We start from the raw sequence: 18,158 nt of genomic DNA on the forward strand, positions 1-18,158 counted from the left end.
ATGCAAAAAATATGAATCACAAGGACTTAATTAAGACCCAAACCCACCTCCTTCCGCCCTTCCCAACCTCCTCGCGAATTGGCAAAGCCATTGACCCCTTTTCAAATTAACAATCATTTTACAAGTATAATGGTATAAAGGTTTTGTCCCTCATTTCTATTAGTCCTGAAGCTGTCACTAGTAATTTTCTATTAATTTTAATTCGTAGAATTAAAGAATTAGGCAAAGACAGTCTTTTATTATGGTCCTCACACTCACTGTTTTTTTGAGACGTAATCAAGGCGTTGCAAACATATTTTTTTTATTAAACTTACGTCACTTTGAGTAGAAATGGCGCATACGTCATTTTGTTTTCATTATGTTGTGTTGGTATTTTTTAACATTTCTGAACATATTTTTATGTAATTAGGTCGAGTTTGGTATCTTCTATCGTTCAAATGCAAAAAACACAAATCGGTAATGTTGGCGCATACGTCAGTTTGCCAGATTACGGCAGAGCAGGATGATGTTTTGCCGATCAGCGTCAGCAGCATTTTTGAATTCTTCCGGAACATCATAAGAAGTAATCTGAATCTCCTAAACATCAGAAAATTTGGACATCGATATTTTGATTCTTATATATAACTGCAATTTCTGCAATCGCAAGGGAATTTTAAGTTCCTTTTTTTCCTCATTTCAACTACAACCTACCATTTTTTAATACAGTTCTGAAAGAATTTGTTCCGGGATTAATAAAACATTAACTGCGAAAGCGATTTTTTTTCTTTTCGCACAATAAACCACCTTCTCGAATCAAAACAGAAAAACTTATTCCGCGAAAAAAAGGAAAACAATGGATCTATCGTGTTTTACATTGTTTTCGATGTAATTTTATAATGAGAAATATTTTTTGGATCAGGGCGTGTAAACATACATCATACAAAATTAAGTTTATACCAACGATTCAAAAACAGATCAAAAAGAGTTTAAAATTACATCATTTTTTAATTACACTGGTGAAAAAGTAGATCACTCGTGTTTTAGATTGCGTATATTTTTAGAAATTTTTTGCTGTGTATGATACTTGCGATATTGGTAACATAGTAGTAACAAACCCATCCCCATATCAGAAATAAAAAGCGTGAATTAAAAATTAAATCAAAATTGACGAAAAAATATTGAGCGTGAAAAAGAAAAAGGACAGCCGGCTGAAATTGGTCGAGCGTGAATCGAGCTGTCACTTTGGTTTCCGGTGTGTGAGGAGGAAGGTGCTCGTGGAGAAATCTTGGCGGTTCAGGGGCGGAATTGGAGGCATCCGACCGCCGAATCAGTTGTGAATCCAACCACATTCAATCGCTGCACCAGTGGCGAAAAATATCCCGGGAGACAGCCGCAGAATCCGAGCGCAGCTGATCGCCGAACCAGTGGCAAAAATCCCGGTAAACCGGTGCTGAATCCGTCCGCTCTCCATCGCCGCACCAGTGGCGAAAGAATATCCCGGGGAACCGCCACCGAATCGTCTGCATCTGATCGCCGCACCAGTGGCGAGAGAACATCCGGTGGTACAACCGCCGAATCCGTCGGCATCACATCGCCGCACCAGTGTCAAAAATCACGGCGAACCGGTGCCGAATCCGTGCGCTTTCTACAGCCAACGTGGCAAAATACCGGTGGAATCCGATCGCCGCACCAGTGGCGGATATCCAGGAGGAACAAACCGCCGTATCCGATGCTTTCGTTCGCCGAATGGAGGGCAAGAATCCCAGCAAATCTGTGCCAAACTCGATTGCATACGATCACCGCCCCAGTGACGAACATCCGTGGTACCGTTAGCGTATCCGGTCGAATATGATCGCCGCACCCGTGACGAAATCCCAGTGGGACAACCGCCGGATCCGAGGCATCCAAAGAAGGAAGAGGCACATCGAGATATTGTGAAAGTCTGTAAGTACACGCAATCTGGGGGAAGATAGAAGGGATGAGTCCTGGGAGATGTTGCCCAATACACGCAAAATTACAACAATTTGATTTTTTTATTTGTGGCACCGACCACGCTCAGCCTCCATAACAACTTCCCAAACACTCTACGTGAAGATGCTGACAAAATATGGCTGCTGTGGGATGGACGACGAAACGTATATAAAAGCCGATTTTAAGCAAATTCCGGGGTTGGAGTTTTTTACCAGCAAGAGCAAGTTCGATGTGGACGACAAATTTAAGAAGAAGGAAATGTCGAAGTTCGTCTCCAAACATCTCGTTTGGCAGGCCATCTGCTCTTGCCGACTGAGGAATTTTTCGTGACAAAAACGTATATTAAATGGCAAGATCTACAACTCTGGGTGTCCCGAAAAGCGTCTTTTGCCGTTCTGGCAGCAGCACCACGAAGCTTTGCTATTTTGGCTAGATTTGGCATCATGTCACTATTCTAAAAGTGTCCTGGAGTGGTATGATGCCAATTCTGTCCATATTGTTCCAAAGGACATGAACCCGTCAAACTGTCCGGAGCTGCGCCCGGTGGAGCAGTACTGGGCAATAATGAAGCGGGAACTTCGGAAGAGCAAGAAAACAGTCATAGACGAGAAGAACATGTTGAGAAAATCGAAAAAAAAACTGAGAACTGGTACCGGATGACACTGGAAAGACTTCGATGGAGGGCATTTAGCGAAAATGCGTTCAGTTTTATCCTCAAGGCTCCATCGATAAACTTTTGTTTTGTTTTTTGAAGTAAATATAAGAATAAAACTACCCTAAAATTTTAGTTTGATTCTAAACATTAAATATAAGAAAATTGGCATGACATTTTCGGTGTCGCAATAATTTCGTGTTCGCCCTTTAGGTTTAGTTTTTAATTTCCGTAGTTCTGAGTTAGTTTGAAAGTGAGTTAGTCAAAAAAAAAAAGTCAAAAAGTTGTCATGTTATTTGGATGCATCATGTGTCAAACTCTTTAAAATCAGGACATTTGAAACTAAAATTTTGCATGTCTGATTTGCGTTTCAAGCTTCTATGAAGGCTGATTCAACCATCCCTTGACTTTTTCTTAAGCGCAAAATATTCATTCAGCTCTTCTATAAGGGAATATTTTGTTCAATAATCAACATCTTGAAATCAGCATGAAAAAGTATGTTTAACTAGTCCTTCATGGGTTAAATTGTTTAAAAAAAGCCATAGTTTTAAAGTCAAACTGTTAAGCCTGCTTGCCCAATTATCAAATACAACTGACCGGTATACGTTTCCAGAAAAATCTTCTCAATCAAATAATAAATTTTAAAATCGCAACTAAACTTTACTACCACAAATTTCAGTTTATGCCAGCAACAGCTACCTACCGAAAAACCTTATCGGTCAGCATAATTCAACCGGAATGGTCTGCACTTGCCACTCATTCATTCCAGGCCCATAACTCCATCAACTGCAATCGGACAGTGTCCTCGACAGCCAAAAATAAAATAAAAAATGAAGACAGAAACAGCAAAAGCAAACAACGCAAACTGCTCCGATAAACAGGAACTCACATCTTCCATACCCGATTTGAAAAACTGAACTTGCTGTACTGACCTCAGCCGGACCTGAGCTGATTCAGTCGGTCGGTCAAAAAACCAACTCTCGCACCTGTTGATTACCGATGCCTGGTTTTTCTTTCTTGTTTGCTTTTCATTCTTTGAAAAGAACAATTTTTCGCCTTACGAAGAGAAGAAAGCTACCGGTTCAGTGAGTGTGTAGGTTTATTCCCCCGAAAGCGACCCAACAGGACCTCCTAAATTTATTTATGTTCCATTTATCAGAAAATTACGAAATAATGAAGATATGAATTCATTAGCCTCTGCGTTCCAAGTTTATTATAACCGCACGGAGCGCCACCACCATTCTGAGCACTCCAAATTTACAAGCTGTTTCCGAATATTTATAAAGTGTAACGTAGAGCGAGTTGCACCCCTCTTGGATTGGATGCGGAAGCGACGTGTCCTCCTTCCCGTTTCCCATTCAAACCTCTTCTCGAGAGAAGGCGGACGAACAGACGTAAAATTTTTGACGGCCACCACCACCGAAAAACGCTACCCATTAATCTTAACGACCGTTTAGTGGTGGCGGTTAAAATTAAGGGATGATTTATTGGGAAGTTGATTCGTGTCTCTCCCTTGCCTTGTGCTTTTTCTAGCCCTCTACAGAAGGATCGATGAAGGACCTTAGAACTATCCAGATCCACCGATTAGAAAGGATGACATTGCATCGTTCGAAGAAAAAAGGTAGCCAAAGCACGTGGTTTCTTGACTCGGGGTTGATGCGAACTAGGACTTTTAGTTCCAGTCATTATTAAGACATTAATCACCGGGACCGGACCGGATCAGCGCGATGGAGATGGTTGGGTGAGCTTGGTTCAGGTGAAATTATTGCTTGCTGGTTCTTCTTATCTCATCTCGAGACTGTTGACGTGTAGTTTATCATTTTTGTTTTCCACCGACTGTTTTGCTTGAGAAGTTTTGAGCTGCGGCATTGAGCGCGCCGACTCTTTTGGGTCTCTTTCAGACGCTCTTTGAAGCTTCGACAGCAGATGATTTTGAATTTGTGGAGTTTTAAAGAATTATAAGAGGTTATTCGAAAAATAATAACAAACAATCAGAAGCAACAGCAGCCTTAAAAATCAGCGCTTCCTAAGCCGATCTTGTTACCGGAGGCCGAATCAGATACTTTTGTTTTCGTAGCAGCAGCCTTAAAAATCTGCGATCCCTGTGTCAATCCGTCTTTTTACCGGAGACTGGATCGGAAACATTTTTTTCGTAGCAGGTCGAGCCCGATTCTCTCGAATAAGCAACCAATAAATTTCTCACAAGCTTCCATATTAACAAAAAAAACTATGAGAAAAAAACAAAAAAAAAGTGGAACAGATGTCCTTGTGTGTTTTAAGCAAAAAATTTTAATTACTAAAATTAAAAAAAAAAGTGTTTTAAAAGCACGCCTCTGTAAAACAATGTTTTTTAAATCGGTTCTAGACCAGATATTGAATAAAAAAGTGTAAAAATACCGGCATTTGACAGACTTCAGCATATAGAAAATTATAGACCTTCATTGAAATTTCAAAACGGAAAACTAACAAAACTTGTAAAATATCCCTTATCGAAGGAGCTAACGAACAGCTCTTTTGACGCCTTTTTTGCAAAACTGCTCCCGAAACTTCTGTTATAAAGATAATGGGAACCCCTAAAGCCGTCTAACGCTGATCAATACTCATCTGCAGACGGACTTTCTGACTATCCAAAGCATCCGGCAACGTTCCTGACCTCTGGGGGGCAGACCCGGAGTCAATCGATTCATTCATGCCTTCGACTCGATTCCGAACCCCTCATTACAGCTCTCTTGTAGTAAGGCAGCCATGTAGTTAGGTACTCACCTGTAGTAATCGGTCTTGCAGTAGATGTTGCCGTCACGCGAAAAACAAGAATTGGCACCTTCCAGCGTTTGCCGGCAGATGCAACATTGTAGACAGGTAGCGTGCCACTTGCGCTCCACAGCTGACAGGTAGAATCGGTCCTGGTTGGATTTGGGGAAAAAAAACGGGAAAAAGATAGGTGATAAGATTTTTCTTTTAAGGAGTTCTTATGCATGCGATCTTATGCAACGAACGAGTACTCGTCGTAAATATTGTTATTATTCTGTCAATAACCGGAACATTGTTGCGATGATATACATAGACGGGAATTTTGAAAACTGATAAGACCTTGAACAACATGTTTAAGTTCTTGAAACATTTGAATGAATATTTTGATTTTTTTTTAGTTTTCAGAGTTTATGAGAACTAAAATTGAAGAAAAAAAACTCATTTACAGTTTGAATCAACCACAACCAATTTCACAATCTTTCCGTTTTTAGGAAAATACAATAGGCATTTTTTAGCAGAATCCATATGTTCAAATTACAAATAACAACAGATGAGCCACTGGAACACAGAATGACACAATCCTCTTGGGTGAAGAAATCTGAACGCGTTCTGACAATTGATTGAAAATGCCTTCAGGAAAATTCACGAAAGTGGTTAAGTTATAACAGAAACAGTGCCGATCACGAGCGATTGTGGTTACTTTCCGTTGAAAACTACTTCAATGCTCGAGACCAGGTTGCAAATTAATTAGCAATTGCGGTTTCCAGTTTGGAGAATTGATTCATTGATGAATACTTATGTTTGTGGTTATGTTAAATCAGGCATCTTGGAGCAGATGTTCTTTTTCTAATTTACTTTTGAAAATCTGGGTTTGTTCCCTGGGTTATTCTTGGCAATGGCTCCAGTATAAACCACAAACACTACAGAACACTTCTTGTAATAATGATTGAATAAATTAAAATTATGAGAATTCTTTGACAGATGTAAAATCAATGTTTAGAAAACCAAATTCCTTTTAATTTTTGCGCAACCCGTTTCTAAAATAGCAAACAAATTAAGCTGAGCACAACGATTGTCTCCTGAATCCGTTAACTTTCATTTTTATAACATCGGAGACACAATTATTTTTAAGAAATGAGAAAACAATTTAAAAACACAGACAGCTCAAGGCTGGTCGATTTGAGAGCCATGAAATGTCAAGTACAGTTCAATAAAATAAAAACATGTTTTGTCTAATTTGATTAAAATCGTCTGAAACTAAAAGTTTTTGAAGAATTTATACAGTTAAAAATGCACAATACACATGAAAAAATGTGGAGTTACTCATCATTATTGGGCGAATCAATTCTGCACAAATGATGTGCGATAAAGTCATTTTTCATAAACAGTTCAAAATTTAGAAGGATGCGAATGTACTAAAGTATATCTGATAAAATACTCAAAATAATAAAAAAAAAAAATTAAAACATAAAAGTAAATAAAGACTATAAATAATAAAAATATTGTTTTAATTTATTTAAAATTTAAAAAATTACAGAAAGCTACAATAACTTGTCAAAAAAATTCCAAAAACGACAGAAATAATAAAAATAATTATTTAATTTTAGTAACATGTCAACAAAGTTTTGAAACACTTGTTGAGTAGTTTTTATGATAAAAATAAACTTTCAATCCGAAAAAACGAATTTCACATGTTCTGTGAGATTCTATGGACTCAGGCCCGTGCGAAGGACCCGTCCATGGGGCGTGGGGAGGAGGTTAAAGTTCAAATTAAGCTAAAACAAATAACAATTCCAAAAATAAACAATAAACAAGGAAATTTATTTCTTACACCATTTTCTTACTCTTGAATATCTCACAAACTCAAAAAATAATAAAATTTACTGATAAAATAAACCAAAAATTAAAAAACAAATCATAATGAAAGTTTCAAATCAATGCAATTTCCGGTAAATCATTGATAATTTTTTTCAAAATGATATTCTTCATTCCGAACAAGAAATTTTCTCCAAAATAAATTTTCAACAGTCTAGTTTTCAGATTAGAAATATATATTCCCAAAACACAAATTTAAAAAAAAATCATAATTCTAAAATTATAGTCAGATATTATTAAAAATTAGTCATGATTGAAAATTGTTAGGAAAATAATAACAATTTTTTTTGTAGAGAAATGAATCCAACTTAGATGAAATTTTAGGGACTAGATAAGGGAAAATTGATGTTGAAAAACATGCGAAAAAAAATTCGCCTTGTCTCCCGGTGAGACTTGAACCCACATCTTGCGCCTCTCCGGGGCCCATGTATTAACATTCTACTACAGGAGACCAACCTGGCGTATGAATATTATACTGGTTGAGTGTCGATGTCTATCGGAATGAAGGGAATAGTTCTCCCATGTGATCATAATCATTTTTCCTGGTCTATTTCTATTCCCATCTTTTCATCTTACGGTAGTTGGACTCAAATTTGGATATTTTAGGCACGGCAAGATTTGCATTGCCTTCTCATATACTGCACGGGTTGTCAGTTATGATGAGAAATGATGCGTTTGCCGTATTTGGATATCCAACCAAATTCGGTGTTTGGCACCGCCTTATTTTCTATTTTTAAACTGTGACCCAAAGATGGGTCTTGACTCAAACATTCAGTCAGCGAAACTTTTTTTTTTGTAGAGAAATGAATCCAACTTAGATGAAATTTCAGGGACTAGATAAGGGAAAATTGATGTTGAAAAACATGCGAAAAAAATTCGCCTTGTCTCCCGGTGAGACTTGAACCCACATCTTGCGCCTCTCCGGGGCCCATGTATTAACATTCTACTACAGGAGACCAACCTGGCGTATGAATATTATACTGGTTGAGTGTCGATGTCTATCGGAATGAAGGGAATAGTTCTCCCATGTGATCATAATCATTTTTCCTGGTCTATTTCTATTCCCATCTTTTCATCTTACGGTAGTTGGACTCAAATTTTTTGGAAATTTTTTTTTTTTTTCGCATGTTTTTCAACATCAATTTTCCCTTATCTAGTCCCTGAAATTTCATCTAAGTTGGATTCATTTCTCTACAAAAAAAAAAAAAAAGTTTCGCTGACTGAATGTTTGAGTCAAGACCCATCTTTGGGTCACAGTTTAAAAATAATAACAATTGTTATTAATTATTCATCTTTATTTTCTTTTCTTTATTTTCAATTGAAGAGTTGCTTGAAAAATTCCTCTGTAGTATTTTGAATTTGAAAAAAAAAATCACGCCTTGAAATGTGAATTTTTAATTAAAAAACATCTGTTTTGAACTAAGCAGGAACTGTTCAAAAGTAGATGATTGATGATTGATAGATGATTGAAGTAGAGTGCCATTGATCAAAGTCAGAGATAATACCTTTTTTAAAAAATAAAATTCTTCCAGTTATCAAAATAACAGGTCAAAAAAGATCACTTTTGAGGTTCTCAATATAAACTTTATTAATCTGACAAAGTATATGTTGGGAAATGGATAATTTCGTGAATGATCAATATGAAAAAAATAAAAATAAGGAACTACAAGTTTTGTTGCCAATATTTGAAGCACATAGCAAATACAAATTTAGTAAGCATTGCACATTCAAACATAGCTTCAAAGTTGCTACTTCGAATCATTTATCGAACTTTTCGAGGATTTATTAAAAAATCATGATCATTTCAAAAAACATGAATTTATATTACAAAAATGAATGAAAAGTTTAAAAATTTCTTTCGAAGGTTTCAAAGTTTAAGGTTTTAAGCTTTGAAGATTTTGTCAATTTTAATTGAACGATTGGGTTCTGGAAAAAACACAAGTCAGAAACTATGCTTTTTCTTATTAAAAATTTAGATTTATAGGCTCATGTTTTCATAATTTTAAAAATCAGAATTGAAAAATAAAGACGAACTTATTAAAAATAATGTCTATAAAAATAAAATTTAAAGATGAAAAGTAGAAGTCGTTGAATGAAGTAAAGTAAACAAGTGGAAAACTTTATAACCTTTTTCGAAGAATTTGAAATAACTTGAGGTTTAGAGGAAGTTGATAATTGATTAAAAACTTTTGTTTTAAAACGTTATGTTTTTCATTTAAAGTCTTGTCGAAAAAGTGTGGAAATTTCTTAAATAACTATTTATTGGTTATTTCAATAACAAAAGCTGATAGAAAAATTGCATATTCAGGGCACCCAAATCAGTCCAAATGCTTTTTAAATTCTTTGCACGTCGGAAGAATGAAAATTTTTTGGCCTTGTGTAATTTATCAATAAAAAAATATTTGTTTTTTGTTTTGTTTTGTTTTTTATAATTACTCTTTTAAATGTGAAGTTTAGTATTTTTAGAACAAGAAACAAAACAAAAAATTGAAATTAAATTGTTTTTTCTCATATCAACGTAACATTAATATTGACATAAACGATTTTCAATCAAAATTTTTAGTAATGAATAAGAAGACATACATAGGTAAGTATAAGTTTTTTTTTTGGTTTATTCTGTTGACCATCGTGTGTGGTAAACGCCTGCTACATGGCCACCGACTTGTTGATATATAAAATTAGTATTATATGAATTAATTTTGAAGTTCAAATGATTGGTTTCAAACTCTAAACTTGTTTAGTTACGCTTCATAACAAAACCTCATTCTGAAGATGAGCTAGGGTTTTTGTATGTCAAATTTAGAGTTTCAATACAAAAAGTTGACTGACTCTTGAGTCAAATCAAAATTTACAATTAAAAATTAGTTTCAATTCGTGAACGTCAAATAGTATCGTAAAATGAAATGTCTCAAGCCTAGAGTAATTTAAGACTAAATTCCGCCGGAGGCGATCCAAATTTCTGAATAGCTTGTTAACACTTATTTTCAAACAACTTTTGAAATCATGTAGTTTCCCGTTACTGAGGTGAAAATGTTACTTGGAAAAAATCTCCATGGAGGGGGGGGGGGCTTTTATTTATGATGAAATTCAATTTGATTTCATTTTATTAGCAAGAGTAGAAACAAAAAAAATAGTAGAAAGGATCAACATATCATTTCGATACTTAACACATTTCACGTAGCATCCTCATAACACGTTGAACACATTAGAAATTCACGTAAGTTGCACGTGACGTTCATAGAGCAAAATTCCTATTAGGGAAGCGTTTACTTATTTTAATCGTACAAATTACGTGAAAATCAATTGGATATAAATCATGTAGTTTTTCACGTAGCTGCTAGGTTTTTTTTGAGCGTACATAGAGTAAAGTGGGGCAAGAGTACGCACTTAGTTATGTACTTATTGTATCTCTTCAAAGAACAAAGTATCGATTATAGTAATTAAACCAAATTAAAGTAAGGCTCTTAACCTTGATTGTATGACGCAAAAAGTTTTGATTATGTTTATAAACATTGAAAAAAATCATATTTTTCAAAAATTACCAAAGCGTACTCTTACCCCACCAGTGGGGCAAGAGTACGCATGAGGTGGGGCAAGAGTACGCATATAATGTTTTCCATTCTGGTCCGGTGTAAGTGAGGTCTTGAATCATTATAATCGTTTAATCAATAAAACAAAACCTTTATTTCATAAACAATAGTTAAAATAAAACAGTGTTTTTATGGGTAACGCTGTTCGCTTCAGCAAAGGCAAAGGCGAAGTGACGCAAATCACTGAAAGTCAGACCGTAAAAAGCACTGTGCAGCGCTCTGCAGTGATTTACGAGATCCTCTGACTGCAGAGGGTTACCCCTCTGAAGTGAATTGTCCATGGCTTTCAGCACCGAATCCCTGGTCGAGAAAAATGATTGTTATTCACATTTCAATACAAAAATATCTTCTGTTGATTACCTTCTTAAGGCGTTTACGCAAGGTTGATTCCGAAGTCCCGAGGCTTTCAGCAATCCAGCGCTTCGATTCTCCGTCCTTCAACCACTTCCTGGCGTTTTCCAGCATCTCCAAAGAGCAAATTTTCCGGCTGGTTTTCCCTTTGTACTTCCTGATTATTGAAAACATGATTATTCTTTAGGTTAGCTTTCCAAATGCTATCAAAAAGACGAAGGAAACCAACGCGTACTCTTGCCCCACCAAACGTGCGTACTCTTGCTCCCTACGACCATTTGTGAAAAAAGCTGAAAGTGCTAAATATTCCGATCATATCCTGGACTGAGTGTTCCACAGATTTAATCTATATTAATTATGTGTCCTTTGTCACGTATGCAGATTTGATTAGCGAATTTCCAGAAAGCGTAATAATGTTTCCAAATATGCATAAAATTACATAAAAATTGGAAAAACTATAACTTATCTCATTTCTCCGACGTGCGCGAACCAAACCACAAACAAAACCACATATGATCAGCTGACTCGATGACCTGTCAAACCGGTACAGTGTTGCTAGTTTCAGTGTTGTCGTTTACTGTAAAAGCCTAGTGCGTACTCTTTCCGCCTGCGTACTCTTGCCCCACTTTACTCTACATGTATTGATTTCTTATGATGAATGTGGTGCCAAGAAGACTGATTTTTTTTAGATATTGAAAAACAGTAAAATTTTAAAAGATTTGATTTCTTTAAATCATCCTCAGAATATTTTTAATGAGTGTACGTTGAATTCAGGAAAGAATTTGCTGAAATATTTTATATTTATTTTATATTTATACACAGTAATTTTTTGCCTCGATTTCCAGCAAAAAAAAATTGCTGGAAATGTTCAGCAATTCAAATTTTTGCTGGAAACCAGCAATCGGTTTTCAAATTGCTAGATTTTTCAGCATTCGGTTGTGTTCTTGTCATTTTTGCTGAAAAACCAGTAATCGGTTTTCAAATTGCTGGACTTTCCAGCAATTGATCTAGTTTGCTGGAAAATCAGCAATCGAATTGTCCAATTGGAGTCTGTTTGTTTTCGTACGCTGAAGCAAGGTGTGACTTTATTTCACGAACTTTGATAAGATTGATACAATTATTTTTATTTTTTTCTATATTCTAGCAACCAGACATCAAGCCAAGGGTGAGTATTTAAAAGATAGGTAGATATTTCATGAAAAATACTAATCAAAACTCTATTTTAGGTGGCGGATGATTAAATACCTACAGCCGAATGTTCTGAAAGAAATCGCTGGTTATCAGCAATTTGGATTGCTGATTTTCCAGCAATTTGAATTGCTGGAAACCAGCATTAACGTTTGCTGTTTTTTCCAGCAAATTAAAATTGCTGGAAATTTTGATGGAAAGTCAGCGGGACAAAATTTGCTGTGTACATAAAATTCCGTTTTATTGTGATCCATAACCTAAACATTCCTACTCTAAGAATCATAAGATATTACCAGAAATCAGCGACATATATTTACTCAGGTGAAATCATATACATGTCTCAATCAATTTTGGAAACACGTCCGAACACTTCGTGTTGCCAAAATCGAACCGTGCCAAAATCATGTAGTCTTTTTCTCAACTTGTATTAACTTTTAACTTGAAATAAACCATTGTTATCGTCTTTACGTAATGTTCGGTAAATTTTAGACTATATCTGGTCAGTTTTGTTATTCTTTTATCATATTTTAAACACATTGAGCACTTTTTTGTTTTGCCTATTGGATATTTATTCAAATTCATCATTTTATTTTTTCATCAAAATTTATTGATGATCTGTGCCGTAAGCTCAAATTAATTTTTTAAACAACGAAAGGCTGTCTCAATAATCGACCTTTTTCAGTTATTTTTAGTGATTTGGTTGAATTGGTTTTTACTATGAATTTTTTTTTGTCATTTTTGGAGTATTTTTCAATTTATATTTTTTCATAGCTGTTATATTTTATTCACAATAAAGAACATAACAACCCATTTATGTTGTTGGTACAAGCTCCTGTTTGGTCCTGTAAAAGTGGAAAATTGTAGACATTTGAACTCATTTGAACTATCACCCTTCTAACATCGATTTCCGTCATCTGATTTAATCAAACCATACATCTTTCTCATTGTTTACACTTTCAGAGTCCTCTTTGAAAAGCGGACTCATAAAGTAAACATTTCTCTTTTGGATGTAGTGAAAATGACAAAAATCTGAATGCATAAAACCAATCATACTACTATAGTTGATTTGATCATATGTATTGTTGAATATAAAATATAACACAGATAAACAATTGAATATATATAATAGCGCCAGCACTAAATTTTACTTCGGAAGTCCGGACTTCCGATCCCAAACTTACTTCCGAACTTTTGACAGTTGTGTTTAAAAAAATAACAGTGTATTATATGCAACGTTGCCGCACATAAATTTGTATCCATCAGAGTATCTCTACATACATTAAGCGGGCCACAAACTACACACATTTGTACAAATGCGATGAAATTCGATGACATTTTGTCGCTGTGAACACGATTTGCATCGTGTATGGCACTGCTTGTATGAGCGCCCAAACGGTTTGAGTAAAATCGGCCGAGATAGAAATATTTTGTATAAACCACCACCCTCTGCCGGGGTGGAAATGTTTTTTTATTTGTTGCTGTTGCTGTTTTCGCCAGCAATCGTTTGTGTTTGCGTGAAATATACTCTTACGGGCAAGAATGAGATACACAAACGATTCAAATGAATTTGTGGCAACGTTGATTTTATGTGAATTTGAAAACAGAAAATTTCCTGGCGCACGCTTGAATAAAACGACTCAATATGTTTTGGTCGGAAGTCAGCCATGATGCCAGTTCACCAACAAAGTTAATACATTTTTTTATCTAAACGCACAATAGTTATCTTCAGATTTATAGTTGGTCGAGAATCAATCAGAAATATAGTTAAAAACAGAAATATTGTTGGAAAAACTATACTTCGTTCTCCGTGTAGATGCTTGATAGATGCTCACCTGAATCGGCATATCACAGCCTGCGCACTCATCCAACGAACCCGCCGGCAGCTCGCTGGACGATTCCGGACTGCTCGGACCCCCGGGAGGTTCCGACTTCAGCTGTATGCTACAACTGTTAAGCCCACTCCCACTGGTGGTATCGGAACAATCGCTCCGGTTGAGATCGGTATAGTAGTTCGGGCGATCGGCTATCAATCGATCCGGGGTGGAGTCGTAGCTGTTGGGAGAGTAATGAAATGAGTTTTTAGGGAGAGTTGTTATGAGCAATCTGGAAGTGGTCTCTCTTCGGCCATCTGCTGCTACTGCTACTGACCTGTGGCAGCTGTCCGCGTACAAATGGCCACCGGGTCCCATGGGGCCGCCGCTGCCGATGTGATTGGCCGAAGCTGCCGCAACCGCGACCGCAGCCTTGATGTTGTGCTCGCAGGTATCGGTGCAGGAAATGCACGGCCGGTGGCCCCCGAGGATGTTGTTGTTGTTGGCATTGATTTGGCAGGCATTGCTCAGATCCGGGCTTCGCTCCCGGGGTGGACCAAGAAACCGAGCGCTCTGGTGCTGCAAGGAGAGAAACAAAGATAAAACCCGTGAGTTAGTGATTTTTTTTCTTTCTTATTTTTTGGGCTCCAGGGACCCTCCCCGGGAGGACAAAACGATTCCCAACCCACGGAGCCGCATCGTTGCAACATTGAATATTAAAAGATTAAATTTCCATCAGCCGCGGGACCAAAAAACAAAAATGGTCCCATAAATTTATTCCATAACTGAATAAAATTGTACCCCCGTATGTCCTACCACATGTTTCCAATTGCCTTCATTTATAAAGAGCAAAATATGTATACAGCGAAATAAAAATTCGCACATTTCGCAGAGAGCAACAACAACTTCCCTCCCTCCATATTGGAAGTGCACTGGATGATGTTGGTTGATGATGTTTGTTTGTTTTTTTTTTTTTCGTTGGTCTTCTCCTCAAACCAAACGTGTGCGACATTGAGCTAAAAAGTGCATCTCGGTGGCAGGATCGTGATTTATATCACTCCCGGCAAGATTTATTGCGATATTGTGATTATGTGAGCCGTGTATGCATGTTGTTTTGGTTGCTTCTCTGTCGCTTGACAAAGATGAGGGGACACTTAGAAGAGAGGGTACTTACAGGAGAGGCAGAGATTGGGACCTAGTATTTATGAGTTTTTCTCTCGGCCCAGCTCGGAAGCTCCATCGTTATTCCTTTTTTGGACGATCGACGGACTTTCTCCCAAGATGGCTGAGAAGATTTCTAGCGATTACTAACGATCAGCTCAAAATCAAACATTTCAGTGGAAAGTACTAACACTTTCAGAGTTCAATTAGGTTTCTGGTCAAGTTCTGAGCATTTCTGAATGCTAATTTCAACACAGATCTAAGAAGTAGATCCAACTATCTCCTCTCGAAATGACCACACAAAAACCTGATCAGTAAATACAAGCAATAAATTTTGTCAGACTTCAGAGACCAGCATGAGGCTGTTTTGGCCCGTTTACTTGAACTGACTTAAGCTGTGAAAATTAGTCAACTACTAAACGGCCTGATAAGCAGTGACCACTACTGGATTACACGATGATTAATTATCCAACAATATTGAAGGTTTAAATCGCAAAAACTGGTTAATCGTTCAATTCAAGTCAAGTCAAGTTCGGAGTCGATTTGGGTTCATTTTGAAATTTTTCACAGCCTGAAGGACTAAAAACGCTTCGTTTTATTTTAAAAACTCATCCATGGTTTTTGAAGAATTTTTAAGGAATTTTTAAGTAATTGACATAAGCAAACCTTGCCTTTAAGGTTTGTATGAACAAAACACAATATTCAATTTTCTCATACGAACCTAAACGATAAGATTAACATTAAAATTCTTCAAAATATCATGAATGAATTTTGAAACAAAACGAAGCCTTTTTTGCTCTAGATCTAGGAAAAATATTAACATTGATTGAACTAAGTTTGAAGCTTTACGCGAGCCGGAATAATCCAAAAGTATTGTTAGAAACAGCCTTCCCAATCAGAAGGTCAAATTAAAACAAACCATCAGCAGCAGCAGCTTTAAAAATCTGCGCTTACAAAGTCAGTTTGTCTTTTTTTTTTCACCGGAAGGCCAAATTTGAACAAACAACAAAGTAACCTTAAAAATCTGCGCTTCCTAAGCCAAATCCATCATTTGCGGGCGGAAGGCAAAATCAAAACAAACAAACAGCTGCAATAGTCTTTAAAATCTGCGCTTTCTAAGCCAATCCGTCTTTTTCCACCGGAAGGCCAAATCAAAACAAACAATCAGCAGAAGTTGCCTTAAATCTGCGCTTTCAAAGCCATTTTCGTATTTTTCCACCATAAGGCCAAATCAAAACAAACAATGAGCAGCAACAGTCTTAAAAATCTGCGCTCTCTAAGCCAATTACGCTTTTTTTCCACCGGGAGGCAAAAACAAAACTAACAATCAACAGCAACAGTCTTTAAAATCTGCGCTTTCTAAGTCAATCCGTCTTTTTCCACCGGAAGGCCACATCGAAACAAACGAACAGTAGCAGCAGCCTTAAAAACTGCGCCTCCTAAGCCAACCCGTCTTTTTCCTCCAGAAAACCAAATCAAAACAAACGATCAGCATCAGCAATTCTGCGCTTCTTAAGCCAATCCGTCTTTTTTCCACTTGAAGGCCATACCAAAACAAACGATAAGCAGCAACGGCCTTAAAATTATGAGCTTCCTAAACCAAACTGTCTTTTTTCACCGGAATGCCAAGTCACAACAAACGATCAGCAGAAGCTGCCTTAACAATTTCCGCTTTCCAAGCCAATTCCGTCTTTTTACACCAGAATGCCAAATTAAAACATACAATCACTAGCAACAGTCTTAAAAATCTGAGCTTTCTAAGCCAATTTTTTTTTCATCGGAAAGCCAAATTGAAACAAACGATCATCAACAGCAGCCTTAAAAATCTGCGCTTTCTAAGCCAATCCGTCTTTTTTAACCGCTTCTTAAGCGGATTGGCTTTCTTTTTCCAACGGAAGGCCAAATCAAAACAAACGATCAGCAGCAGCAGTCTTAAAATTCTGCGCTTCTTAAGCCAATCATTCTTTTTCCACCGGGAGGCCAAATTAACACAAACAATCATAGCAGCAGTCTTGAAATTCTGCGCTTCTTAAGCCAATCATTCTTTTTCCACCGGGAGGCCAAATTAACACAAACAATCATAGCAGCAGCCTTAACAATCCGCGCTTCCTAAGCCGATCCATCCTTTTCTACCGGAAGGCCAAATCAAAACAAACACTCAGCAGCAAAATTTATAAAAATCTGTGCTTCCTAAACCCATTCCTTTCAATTTCCATCGGAAGGCCAAACCAAAACAAACAATCAGCAGAAGCTGCCTTTAAAATCTGCGCTTCCTACGCCAATTCCGTCTTTTTCCACCGAAAGGCCAAATCAAGAATCAATCAGCAGAAGCTGCCATTAAATCTGCGTTTTCTAAGCCATTCCGTTATATCCACCGGAAGGCCAAATCAAAACAAACAATCAAAGCAGCAGCCTTAAAAATCTGCGCTACTTAATCCAATTCCGTCTTTTTCTACCAGAAGGCCAAACCAAAACAAACAATCAGCACAAGCTGCCCTAAAATCTGCGCTATCTAAGCCAGTTCCGTCTTTTCCACCGGAAGGCCAAATCTTAACAAACAATCATAGCAGCAGCCTTGAATTTCTTCGCTTCCTAATCCAATTCCGTCTTTTCTACCAGAAGGTCGATCCAAAACAACAGCAAAAGCTGACCTAAAATCTACGCTTTCTAAGCCAATTCCATTTTCCACCGGAAGAACAAATCTAAACAAGCAGTCAGCAGAAACCGCCTTAAAAATCAGCGTTTCTTTAGCCAATTCCGTCTTTTTCAACCGGAATACTAAATCAAGAAAAAGAATCTTAGCAGCAGCATTTAAAACTCTGCACTTCT

The 18,158-nt window shown here is 37.0% G+C and overlaps 1 protein-coding gene across 1 annotated transcript in view; it reads right to left on the reverse strand.

Annotated features, from left to right (window-relative positions):
- LOC129746297 (protein apterous) overlaps positions 1 to 18,158 on the reverse strand; it is a 225,754-nt gene that overhangs the window by 163,581 nt on the left and 44,015 nt on the right. Inside the window, exons 2-4 of the mRNA XM_055739895.1 lie at positions 14,506 to 14,747; positions 14,190 to 14,409; positions 5,366 to 5,505 (exon numbers count right to left, since the gene is read on the reverse strand). Of these exons, the coding sequence (XP_055595870.1) occupies positions 5,366 to 5,505; positions 14,190 to 14,409; positions 14,506 to 14,747 (602 nt within the window). The remainder of the gene's footprint in view (positions 1 to 5,365; positions 5,506 to 14,189; positions 14,410 to 14,505; positions 14,748 to 18,158) is intronic.

The sequence above is a fragment of the Uranotaenia lowii genome, chromosome 2 (assembly GCF_029784155.1).
Source record: "Uranotaenia lowii strain MFRU-FL chromosome 2, ASM2978415v1, whole genome shotgun sequence".
In the NCBI taxonomy this organism is placed as follows: Eukaryota; Metazoa; Arthropoda; class Insecta; order Diptera; family Culicidae; genus Uranotaenia; species Uranotaenia lowii.